Source organism: Tamandua tetradactyla, chromosome 11 (genome assembly GCF_023851605.1).
Source record: "Tamandua tetradactyla isolate mTamTet1 chromosome 11, mTamTet1.pri, whole genome shotgun sequence".
Lineage (NCBI taxonomy): Eukaryota > Metazoa > Chordata > Mammalia > Pilosa > Myrmecophagidae > Tamandua > Tamandua tetradactyla.
Genome location: NC_135337.1, coordinates 90,327,274 through 90,340,311, shown reverse-complemented (window position 1 = coordinate 90,340,311; position 13,038 = coordinate 90,327,274). Strand labels below are relative to the sequence as shown.

The window sequence follows — 13,038 nt, the reverse complement described above, 5'->3', positions numbered from 1 at the left end:
CACGGAGAGAAGCCACGGGTGCGGTTTGTGGGGAGTTGTTCGTTTCACAGGTTTTAACTGTGGTTGTCTGGGGGCCCTTTCTGGACAGGGTTTTAGTTTTGGCATGTAGAGTTGGTGGAACGAAACTCTCATTTGTGTCTATTGAGAGAGTCTGAAAGGTCAGAGTTAGGGAAAGACTCCTTGGGGCTGGCTCCTGGAGAAAGGGCTTATGAGTTTGAGAATTTACTTAGAGTAGAACCTAAACTGAATCCAGATGAGAGCTTCGTAGCTCGTGAAAATTCAGACCCTGAAGGAGGGAGAGTTTCCATGCGGTGGGGGAAGGGACAGGAGGGCAGGTTGAAGTCCAGAGACCCTGCCCCGTTCCGGGACTGATCCCCCTTGGGGGCACATTTCAGCGGGATGTGAATTTGGAGATGTTATCTAACCTAAGGAGCTCCTTGCGAACTGGATTGAAGCAGAATGCTTCTCCGAGCTGGTTCAAATGTTAGCTTTCCTTCCTTTATTACTGTCATATAACTCCTTTCTTTTTTATGAATTAAGTAATTCCCTTGACTGCATAAGATTTCTATTTTCCTGGCTGAAAATGAATAGATTGAGAGAAGGAGCCAGTGGCGTTCAGGGGGGCGGGGCGTAAATGCAGTGTAAATGCAAATATCCCCCGGGCGGAGCCAGGTCCCGGCCCACGTAAGAAAGCCGCTGGGGCCCCCACTCAACCACGTGTCCTACCGCCCTCCTGTCACTCAGGCTTCAGGAGGCGGGGGGCCAGGAGCACCGCCCAATAACGACGCAGGGGCGGGGCCAGGAGAAATGTCCAATCAGGGGCCCCGGGGACAGGCGCGTGGATTTACAGGCTCCTCCCCGCCGCGACGCGAACGCGTCTCGCCTTCCCCGAGCGGCCGTGGGAGGCCTTGCCTGCGTCCCCGGCGCCCTGTCCCCTGCCCGGGCCGCGGAGCCGTCGGGAGGCGGAAATGGTGAGTGCGCGGGACCGGGGTCCCGGACCTGGGGGGCGGAGGGCGCGGCTGGGACGCAGGACCCCGGGTCACCTCCGCGCTCCAGGCCGGGGTCGCGGGGGCCGCTCGGGCTCCAGCCGCCTCGGCGCGCAGGGTGGGGCCTGGTCGGCAGCCGGGACCCCGGGCGCCCTGTCCTGTCCCCGCGCGCCGTCCCCGCGCCCCCGGTCCGCAGCCCTCCCTGGACCCCTCTGCGCCGCTGCCCCCCGTCTCCCGGGGCTCGGGTGTGGGCGCGGGGCTCCTCAGGGGAGGGTCCCCCTCGGCCTGTGGGGTTCGCGCCTGGGAGGCGCCCCCAGGACCAGCAGAGAGCCAGCGCGCAGGGCGGTGGGTGGGGTCCCCGACTGCTCTCCCACACCTCGGGAAACATATTTCCCCTAAACCTTCCAAGTATTGGGGGGAAAGGGTCTCATATCCCGAGGGACGCTCAAGGTAGTTCTTCCCAGAGCTGGCGTTAAATCCCTAAAATCCCAGCTGCCTCCCGGTGTTCCTAAAAGCCCCCTTCTCTGCTCCGATTCACCCCATGATCATTCCTCTCCCCCATACTACATTTCAAACAGCTGCGGTAGTTCAGTTGTTTATCACTTTACACAGACGGCTGTTTTTAATTGACTTTGGTTTGTAAGAACTTTACATGAGAGGAAAGTAGAGAACAACTTCGTGACACCCCCTGGTATAAAATCTTTGGGCCTCTCCTCTCGGTCTCTTCCCTGGCACAGGCATCCTATGGGACCGTGTTTGGGTTGGGGTCCCTCTTTGAGGACATCACTGGTGGCGCTGTCCTTTCAGCCTGTCCTCCTGCCTTTGGCTGGACCTGTTCCCTAAACTGCCTGGGGTGGACCTAAGATGCCCAGAGCTGCCACCTTTCTTGGAGAGTCTAGGGAATATCACTGGCTCCTGGTCTTCTCCTCCCAGAGGACAGCTAAGGAATAGGGGTGGGAACCTAGGAAATTTCCAGACACACCATTTAACCTAGAAAGCTGATTTCTTTTGGGGCACTCTGGAAATCTTTTCCCCGACCCCAGATTTAATTTCTCGGAGACACATTCTTTGTTCCCTCCTCTGGCGCCCAGGTTGCTGGCAGGAAGGGGGAAAAGACAAATGATTCCAGCCTTATGGTTTCTCACGGACTGAAGATGAGAAAAAAAACAACTCAGTGAGGGGGTGTGACATCCTGTAAGGCAAATTTGCACTTCAGACCCAGGTGGGCACAATCAGTGTAGGCTGGGAGGGGGTCAGGGAGCAGATCTGGACCTCTCAGCGCCCCCACTTCGGTTTGTTACCTGAAATAATTTATTCAGCCTCAGGTTTCTAGTAAGTGTAAAATATCTTTAATTAACAGAGCTTTAAAGATAGGATAAAATGTTGCCAAAGAGGGGAGAAAGAGGTGAATATCAGGAAAAAACAAAATACTTAAGTTTTACCCTTCAGTTTTTTACCTTTTTTCCACCCCAGAGCACATTTTATTAATTTTTTATTTATTTAGAGAAGTTTTGGGTTTACAGAACAATCATGCCTAAAATACGGGATTCTCTTATATCATCCCACCACCAACACCCTGCAGCGTAGTGGAACATTTACAATTGATGATAGCACATTTTTATAATTGTACTGTTATTGAAGCTCCAGGGTTTAACTTAGGCTACACTGTTTATGTAGTATAGCTGCATGGACTAGTTTTTAAATTTTATTCTGTTACCATATGTACAATCTCACACTTCCCCTTTTAATTATACTGAGATACGTATTTCAATGCTAATTGAAATGTTAACTCAATGTTAATTGAGTTCACAATGTGTATTACCATCAGCACCATCCATTACCAAAGCATTTCCACCATTCCAAAAAGGAACCCTGTACATTTTAAGCATTAACTTCCCATTATCTGTCTTTACCCTTCTCCCAGTAACCTATATTCTAGATTCTGACTCTGAGTTTGCTTATTCTAATTGTTTCAAATCTGGGAGGTCATATAATATTTGTCCTTTTGTGTCTGGCTTATTTCACTTGATGTGATGTTTTCAAAGTTCACCCATTTTGTCACATGCATCAGTACTTTGTTCCTTTTTATGGCTAAATAATATTCTACTGTATGTATACACTACATTTTATTTATTGATTCTTCAGTTGATGGACATTTGGGTTGCTTCCATCTTTTGGCAATTGTGAATAATGCTCCTATGAACTTTGGTGTGCAAATATCTGCTTGAGTCTCTGCTTTCTTTTTTTTTTAAATTTTTTGGTACATATCTACTAGTGGGATTGCCTGGTCATCTGGTAGTTCTAGATTTAACTTTCTGAGGAACCAACAGACTTCCACATCAGCTGCCCCATTTTACATTGCTAACAGCAATGAATGAGTTTCCCTAATTTTCCATATTGTCACCAATCTGTGTTTTTTTCCAGTTTTTAAATAGCAGCCATTCTAATGGGTGTGAAATGATAACTCATGGTGGTTTTGATTTGCATTTCCTTGATGGCTAATGATGTTGAGCATCTTATCAGTGCTTCCTGGCCATTTGTATGTTTTGGGCAGATGTCTGTTATAGTCTTTTGCCCATTTTTAAATTGAGTTTCTTATATTTTTGTTCTTAAATTGAAGGATTTCTTTATATATTCTAGATATTAGTCCTTTTTTGGGTATGTAGTTTCCAAAAATTTCTCCCATTGTGTAGATTGTCATTTTACTTTCGTGATAAAGTCCTTTGAGGAACAAAAGTTTTAAATTTGATGAGGCCCCATTTATCTAATTTTATTGCTTGTACTTTGGGTGTAAAGTTTAAGAAACCATTACCTAACACAAGGTCCTGAAAATGCTTCCCTATGTTTTCTTCTAGAAGTTTGTTAGTTCTAGCTGTTATATTAAGGTCTTTAATCATTCTGAGTTGATTTTTGTTTGATGAGATACAACTCCTCCATTTTTTTTTTCAAATGGAGATTCAATTTTCCCAGCACCATTTATTGAAGAGACTATTCTTTCCCAATTGAGCGGTCGTAGCTCAAAAATCAGTTGGACATAAATGTGAGGCTTGGTTTCTGAGCTCTCAGTTTGATTCCCTTGGTCTCTATGTTTGTCCTTGTGCCAATATACCATGCTGTTTTGAATACTGCGGCTTTGTAGTAACTTTTTTTTTTTAAAACTTTTTTTATTGTATAGTATAACATATATAGAAAGCAAAGAAATAAAAAAGCAATAGTTTCCAAAACACTCTTCAAAAAATAGTTCCAGGACTTCCGGGTCAAGATGGCGGCTTAACAACATGTGCATTTTAGTTCGTCCTCCAGAACAACTACTAAATAACCAGAAACAGTACAGAACAGCTCCTGGAGCCATAATAGTGACCGGACGCACAGTGTACCCCAGTCTGGACCGGCTGCGAGCACCCCCCAGAAACGTGAGTTCCCAAAGCTGTGGCGGCCAGCGCCCCTCCCCCACAGGCCGCTTCCCAGAGGGGAAAGGAAAGGACTTTACCAGCAGCAGGGACTGGGCACAATCAAACGCCAATGGTGGAACTAATTATCAAATTCTGACTACTAAAAATAGGCCCACAGCTTAGGTGAACCTGATCAAAGCGGAGGTTGCTCATTTTTGCCCCAGTGCCAAGAGGGCAGGACTGACAGAAAAAGGGGGAAAAAAAAAAGAAGGAAACAGAGGTTTTTGTGGCTGTGTATCTACAAAGGCTTGACTGCCTCTGGATACAGTGGCAGGACTTTTCAGGCTGCAACTGCACCAGGCATAGGCAGAAGTGAGCTCTTTTGGGGGCTTATCTGGAGCCTGTGCCTTCCCTAGGGGAGGGATGAAGCCCCACCCAAGTGGAATCCCTCCATCAAGGAATTCAGACCCCAGGTCTTGGTAATTTGAAGCCATTAAAACCAGCCTACAGCCTCTCCTTTGTCTCCACCATGCCCCCAGCAGGGAGAGTCTGCCAAAGCTAAAGGTACCACGTCATCTTATGCTGGTGGGACGTGCAGTCAGACAAGCATGACATACTGGGTAGGATAAGAAAAACAGAGTTCAGAGACTTCACAAGAAAGTCTTTCAACTGCTGGGTCTCACCCTCAGGGAAAACCGACGCAGGTGACTCTTTCCTCCTGATAGAAGGCCAGTTTGGTCTGGGAAAATCTGGCTGGGGTCTATAATGTCTAAGTAGACCCTCCTAAGTGTGTGTGGGGGAAAGGCACCACACAAGCAGGGAAGGAAACAAGAAAACAAGAACTGAAAAATTCTCCTCTGTTGAACAAAACTTAAGCTAAAGGTCTAGATAAAGCTGAGCGGAATGTCAAAGAACAGATAGACAACAAATTCATCTAGCAAGAAAACCCTAGATAAAAGAAGTGAAAGCAATCTCCAGAATAAACTAACTAAGGTAATTAAATGTCTAGATGCCAGCAAAAAATAACAAAAAACACTAGGAAAATTGAAGATATGGCCCAGTCAAAGGAACAAACCAACAATTCAAATGACATACAGGAGTTGAAACAATTAATGCAGAGTGTACGAACAGACATGGAAAACCTCATCAAAAACCAAACCAATGAATTGAGGGAGGGTATAAAGAAGGCAAGGAAAGAACAAAAAGAAGAAACTGAAAGTCTGAAAAAAAAATTCACAGAACTTATGGGAATGAAAGACACAGTAGAAGAGATGAAAAAAACAATGGAAACCTACAATGGTAGATTTCGAGAGACAGAACATAGGATTTCAAAACTGGAGGATGGAACATCTGAAAACCGACAAGAAACAGAAACAATAGGAAAAAAATGGAAAAATATGAGTAGGGACTCAGGGAATTGAAAGACAATATGAAGCGCACGAATATACGTGTTGTGGGTGTCCCAGAAGGAGAAGAGAAGGGAAAAGGAGGAGAAAAACTAATGGAGGAAATTATCACTGAAAATTTCCCAACTCTTATGAAAGACTTAAAATTACAGATCCAAGAAGTGCAGTGTAAACCAAAGAGAATAGATCCAAATAGACATACTCCAAGACATTTAACAATCAGAATGTCAGAGGTCAAAGAGAAAGAGAGGATCTTGAAAGCAGCAAGAGAAAAGCAATCCATCACATACAAGGGAAGCCCAATAAGACTATGCACAGATGTCTCAGCAGAAACCATGGAGGCGAGAAGACAGTGGGATAATAAATTTAAATTATTAAAATAGAAAAACTGCCAACCAAGAATTCTATGTCCAGCAAAACTGTCCTTCAAAAATGAGGGAGAAATTAAAACATTTTCAGACAAAAAATCACTGAGAGAATTTGTGACCAAGAGACCAGCTCTGCAAGAAATACTAAAGGGAACACTAGAGACAGATACGAAGACAGAAGAGAGAGATGTGGAGAAGAGTGTAGAAAGGAAGACTATGAGTAAAGGTAAAAAGAAGGAAAATTAGATATGATATATAAAATCCAGAAGGCAAAATAGTAGAAGAAAGTACTACCCATGCAGTAATAACACTGAATGTTAATGGATTAAACTCTCCAATCAAAAGACATAGTGTGGCAGAATGGATTAAAAAACAGGACCCATCTATATGCCTCTATATGCCTATATGTCTCTACTCAAAGGACACAAGGCCAAGGACACAAATGGACATTTACACACCAATGTTTATAGCAGCATCATTAACAATTACCAAGAGATGGAAACAGCCAAAATGTCCATCAACAGACACTTGGCTAAACAAACTGTGACATTTACATTTGATGTAATATTATGCAGCTGTAAGACAGAATAAAGTTATGAAGTATGTAACAACATGAATGGACCTTAAGGACATTATGCTGAGTGTGATTAGCCAGAAACAAAAGGACAAATACTGTATGGTCTCACGGACATGAACTGACATTAGTGAATAAACTTGGAATATTTCCTTGGTAACAGAGGCCATCAGGAGATAGAAACAGGGTAAGATATTGGGTAATTGGAGCTGAAGGGATACAGATTGTGCAACAGGACTGAATATAAAAACTCAGAAATGGACAGCACAATATTACCTAACTGTAATGTAATTATGTTAAAACACTGAATGAAACTGCATGTGAGAATGATAGAGGGAGGAGGGTTGGGGCATAAATGAAATCACAAAGAAAGATAGATGATAAAAATTGAGATGGTATAATCTAGAAATGCCTGGAGGTTATAATGATAGCGACTAAATGTACAAATTTAAAAAATGTTTTTGCATGAGGAAGAACAAAAGAATGTCATTACTGCAGTGTGCTGAAAATAGATGGTAATCTATTTAAAAATTTAAACTAATGTGTGAGACTAAAGCAAAAAATGTTTATTTGGTACAAATCTATACTTTGACTAGTGCATCTCTTAATATAACTTATGTAGATAGTTGATTGAACACATTAAGTACATGGAACTTTGTATAGGACATGAAAGTTTGTTGGTTTGTCCAGGTGATGCCCTGATGAATCCCAGAGTGATTTGATCAGTGAGTGGAAAAGTATTTGCAAAGTCCCCTTCGGGGAATGGTGAGAACGGGAAAACTCAACTTCCCCAAGTTGAATTCTTGATATTCTCACAAGCAGTGTGGGCAACCAAAGCTGTAGGCTGAGCCCCCAATCTTGGGGTCTGTTCATATGAAACTTAACCCCACAGGGGATAGGTCAAGCCTACTTAAAATTAAGCCTAAGAGTCACCCTCAAGTGACTGCTGAGACATCTGTGCATAGTCACCCTCAAGAGAACCTCTTTTGTTGCTCAGATGTGGCCTCTCTCCAGCCAACACAGCAAGTAGACTCATCACCCTCCCCCTGTCTATGTGGGACATGACTCCCCGGGGTGTGGATCTTCCTGGCAGCGTGGGACAGACATCCCAGAATGAGCTGAGATTCAGCATCAAGGGATTGAGGAAACCTTCTCGACCAAAAGGGGGAAGAGTGAAATGAGACAAAGTGTCAATGGCTGAGAGATTCCAAACAGAGTGGAGAGGTTTTCCTGGAGGTTATTCTTTTTTTTTTTCATTTAGATTTCTAATTTATTATTAAATTATTAACAAATCTTGCTCTATACAGTCAGAAAATGCACATTAAATGAAAACAAAAATTAAGTACAAATACACTAAAATTGGTTCCAAGAAGCTATTTTAAAAGCAAAAAACTAGAAAGTGCATTTGGAAAAGAAAAATTTTTAAAAATCAGAATTGGCGTCTTTCATGAGGAAATATCCTCCATCATGTCCATCACGGTAACGTGTGATTGGAATTGATTTTCCTCCCTAAGAGTTAAATGGACAGAAATGTATGCAAATACTTTGATACTAAAGTGAGATTTTAAGTATAAAGAAAATGAGATAGATCTCTCAGAACATGGCTCAGGTTTATGTCCATTTCCTATTCTTTATATTCATATCCTTAAAATTCAGTTGTTCTTTTCTCAATTTCTTTTCCCCTGTGGATATGTAGGTCTATAAAGGAATAACAAGATTAGTTTATCAAAAACCATGATGAAAAGCTGCATCTTTTTGGAGATCAGGCTAAACAAACTTTAACCCAAAAGGAGACTGGAAGACATCACTGTAATTTTCTGAGTAGGGGAACCCATTTGTTCTGTAGTTACATTTGCCATAAAATTTAGTGTAAACACCAGATATGGCCATTTATCCTAACAGCTTAATATTTCAAATTAGAAAAATCAGTTCCCTCAAATCATATCTGGCTAATGATCAAACATCAGGTATTAGAAGTCAAAAAGGCTGACCCAGTTCTTTAAAGCCATTTTCATCAGGTTGAGATGAACAGTGAAATAGAGAGTTAATGGTGGGAATGCAAGTCCAACTTGCCTCAATTTTCTACAGGATAAAAATCATTAATTGATTTGTATCGAAAGGCTCATTTCGATAAGTACACTTTTTTCTATTCAGATCAGATATATTCAGCTTCCAGTAGGCAAGACTAAGGTAAATATTATCTGGTTCCAGGTATAAAATATGCCCTCATGATCTGTCCTCTCAACATGTCTCCCTTATCTGGGTTTTACTCCCTTGCCTAATCTGAGTACTGGGCAGTATAGAAAGAGGCATTCTCCATAAAAGCAAATTCTGATACAAAGGGGAGAAGGTTAGTGGGAGCCCTTCAGCATCATTAATAATAATAGTAATAGTAATAGTAATAATAATAATAATAATGTGGAGATTGCCAAGATGGATGAACTAAAGTACCTGGATATCTGCGCTTGCATTTGACAAACAAATTTATTAAACATCTTTACTAAGGCAAGTTCATCAGTACACATAAGAGAGTATCTCAGAAATATATCTTGTGGAACTTTGTCCTTTTTGCTGCCATGGTTTTTCATATTAGTGAGATGGAAAGTTTTGAGTGGTTACTAAAAAGGTCCACAAAGGAAAGATTCTCTGTATAAGACAATCACCGAGGGAGAGTAATTTTCTTAAGAGGCAATACTTAGTTGGGACCAGGAGTAGAAAATTCCTTCTGTTTTCCTGGTTCTGACTGTATAAGCAAGTAGTTTACTATTGGCTCCTGAGCCTAGCAACTGGCCTGTAAGGAAGACAGCAAAAAAGGGGAGAAATCTAAAATGGTTAATTAAAAAGAATTCAAAAGCCATGAAACTGAAGGAGAGTTCAAATCAGCTGTCATGGGCGACAGATTGAGCCTCTTCCTATAAATGGCACACCCCAGCTCTCTTGCTTTGGGCTTTCTTTCTGCAAATGCCCCAAGAAGTAAGGAAGAGCATTGTTCATTTACATTTGGCCCTGGGACATCTCATTGTGGACTACAGCACTGGGAGGTTTGTCAGAACTACCTGACACTAACATCTGTACCAAGCCTTTTCAACTTCCTTGGAAGAACTGGTTTCTTTAGTTTCATAAAGAAAATAACCAACAAAATTCTATCATTTCATGTAACTCTAATGGAAAGGCTCATCAGCCATCAAAATTGTTTGCTTAGTTATAGCAAGATAGATCAGCTCGTGTCCTCATTTTACTCACATATAATCAGTTTTAATGAATGCACCAAATAATCAGACCAGTAAAAAAGACTGGCAGTATAATTAAATAAATAACTTTATTTATGATACTTCAGATTTTATAAATGCCAACTATATAGCAACCCAAAGTCCTATAAATTCTAGTTGAGACACAACCACTGATCAAGGCCCTTTGAAAATCAAAGATAATAAAGTGTCAGGGGAGAGAAGTTTTGTTCTCCCAACAGAAAATTTAATAAATGAACTTACTTCCCTGAGCCTTTTAAGGTTCATACTGAAAAAACTTAACTTTCTTTTAAGGGTATCCCAAGTAAGTAGTTGATCAATCAGCCCATATTTAGCAAAATAAACCTCCATAATTAAAAAAAATATATCAAATGCCCCTCATACCCAGAATGGAATAAAATTTTGACATTAGAATGAACTGGAGGTTATTCTTATGCATTAAGTAGATATCACCTTGTTATCCAAGATGTAATGGAGAGGCTGGAGGGAACTGCCTGAAACTGTAGAGCTGTGTTCCAGTAGCCATGTTTCTTGATGATGATTGTATAACAATATAGCTTTCACAATGTGACTGTGTGATTGTGAAAACCTTGTGTCTGATGCTCCTTTTATCTACCTTGTCAACAGATGAGAGGAACATATGGAATAAAAATAAATAATAGGGGGAACAAATGTTAAAATAGATTTAGTTTGAAATGCTAGTGATCAATGAAAGGGATCAGTAAGGGGTATGGCCTGTAAAATTTTTTTTTCTGTTTGTTATATTTTTCTGTTGTCTTTTTATTTCTTTTTCTGAATTGATACTAATGTTCTGGGAAATGATCATGATGATGAATATGCAACTATGTGATGATATTGTGAATTGCTGAGTGTATGTGTTGGGAATGTTTGTTTCTTGTAATTTTTTTAAATAAAAAATTAAAAAAAAAATAGTTACAGGACAAATCCCAAAGTTTGTCATGGGCTACCTTATGATCCTCTCATATTTTTCCTTCGAACTGCTCCAGAATATAGGAGGCTAGAAGGCTTAAATATTTATTTATCATCATAATTGACTTTTTTCCTTTTTTGCGTGTGAAAAAGAAATATATACGAAAAAGCTGTAAATTTCAAAGCACAGCACCACAATTAGCTGTAGAACATAAATCAGTTTGACGTGGGTTACAATGTCACAATTTTATGTTTTTACTTCTATCTCCTCTAAAATACTGGAGACTAAAAGAGATATCAATTTAATATTCAGCATTCATATTCATTTGTTAAGTCCTATCTTCTCTGTATAACTCCACCATCACCTTTGATCTTTCCATCCCTCTCTTTAGGGGTGTTTGGACTATGGCGATTCTAAATTTTTGGTATTGGAAGGGTCTGTCACTAATGTGGGGTAGAGAGATGGACCTATCTGATGTTCTGGAGAGGCTGGGCTAGGTTTCAGGACTTATCTGGACCCATCTGGAGGTTGTAGGTTTCTGGAAAGTTACTCTAGTGCCTGGAACTCTTGTGGGATCTTACATATTGCCCTAGGTATTCTTTAGGATTGTCTGGAATGGTCCTGGTTGGGGGTTGGCAGATTACAATAGGTAGCAAGGTCTACCTGAGGCTTATGTAAGAGCAACTTCCGGAGTAGCCTCTTGACTCTATTTGACTCTCTCTGCAACTGGTACTTTATTAATTATACTGCTTTTCCCCCTTTTGGTCAGGATGTAGTGGTTGATCCCACAGTGCCAGGTTTGGATTCATCCCTGGGAGTCATTTCCCACATTGGCAGGAAGACTTTCACCCCTGAATGTCATTTCCCACATAGTGGGGGAGGCAGTGATTTCACTTGCAGAGTTGGGCTTAGAGAGAGTGAGGCTGCATCTGAGCAACAACAGAGGTCCTCCAAAAGTAACTCTTCTTTGCTACCTACATAAGCTTCTCTGCTACCTACATAAGCTTCACAAGAGTAAGCCTCATGATCAAGGGCATGGCCTATTGATTTGGGTGTCCCTAAAGTTTGACACAGTATCAGGGGATTCCCTGATGGCAAGGTTTAATAGTTCCATATGTTTCTCCCTTCCCTCAGGGGACTTTGTCAATACTTTTTTTTTTTTATTTTATTTTATTTATTTTTAATAACGGAAAGAAAGAAAAAAAAAAGAAATTAACACAACATTTAGAAATCATACCGTTCTGCATATGCACTCAGTAATTCTTAACATCATCACATAGATGCATGATCATCATTTCTTAGTACATTTGCATCGGTTTAGAGGAACTAGCAACAGAACAGAAAAAGATATAAAATGTTAATATAGAGAAAAGAAATAAAAGTAGTAATAATAGTAAAAAACAACAACAAAAAAAACCCCTATAGCTCAGATGCAGCTTCATTCAGTGTTTTAACATGATTACTTTACAATTAGGTATTATTGTGCTGTCCATTTTTGAGTTTTTGTATCTAGTCCTTTTGCACAATCTGTATCCCTTCCGCTCCAATTACCCATTATCTTACCCTGTTTCTAACTCCTGCTGGACTCTGTTACCAATGACATATTTCAAGTTTATTCTCGAATGTCCGTTCTCATCAGTGGGACCATGCAGTATTTGTCCTTTAGTTTTTGGCTGGGCTCATTCAGCATAATATTCTCTAGGTCCATCCATGTTATTACATGCTTCATAAGTTTATCTTGTCTTAAAGCTGCATAATATTCCATCGTATGTGTATACCACAGTTTATTTAGCCATTCTTCTGTTGATGGACATTTTGGCTGTTTCCATCTCTTTGCAATTGTAAATAACGCTGCTATAAACATTGGTGTGCAAATGTCCATTTGTGTCTTTGCCCTCAAGTCCTTTGAGTAGATACCTAGCAATGGTATTGCTGGGTCGTATGGCAATTCTATATTCAGCTTTTTGAGGAACCGCCAAACTGCCTTCCACAGTGGTTGCACCATTTGACATTCCCACCAACAGTGGATAAGTGTGCCTCTTTCTCCGCATCCTCTCCAGCACTTGTCATTTTCTGTTTTGTTGATAATGGCCATTCTGGTGGGTGTGAGATGATATCTCATTGTGGTTTTGA

At 40.9% G+C, this 13,038-nt stretch overlaps 1 protein-coding gene across 1 annotated transcript in view; it reads left to right on the top strand.

The window, feature by feature from the left end:
• The first annotated feature begins 862 nt into the window (after positions 1-862).
• Positions 863-13,038, top strand: part of LOC143650657 (uncharacterized) — a 33,359-nt gene continuing 21,183 nt past the window's right edge. The window contains exon 1 of the mRNA XM_077121709.1: positions 863-971. Coding sequence (XP_076977824.1) covers positions 969-971 — 3 coding nt within the window. The 5' untranslated portion in view covers positions 863-968. The remainder of the gene's footprint in view (positions 972-13,038) is intronic.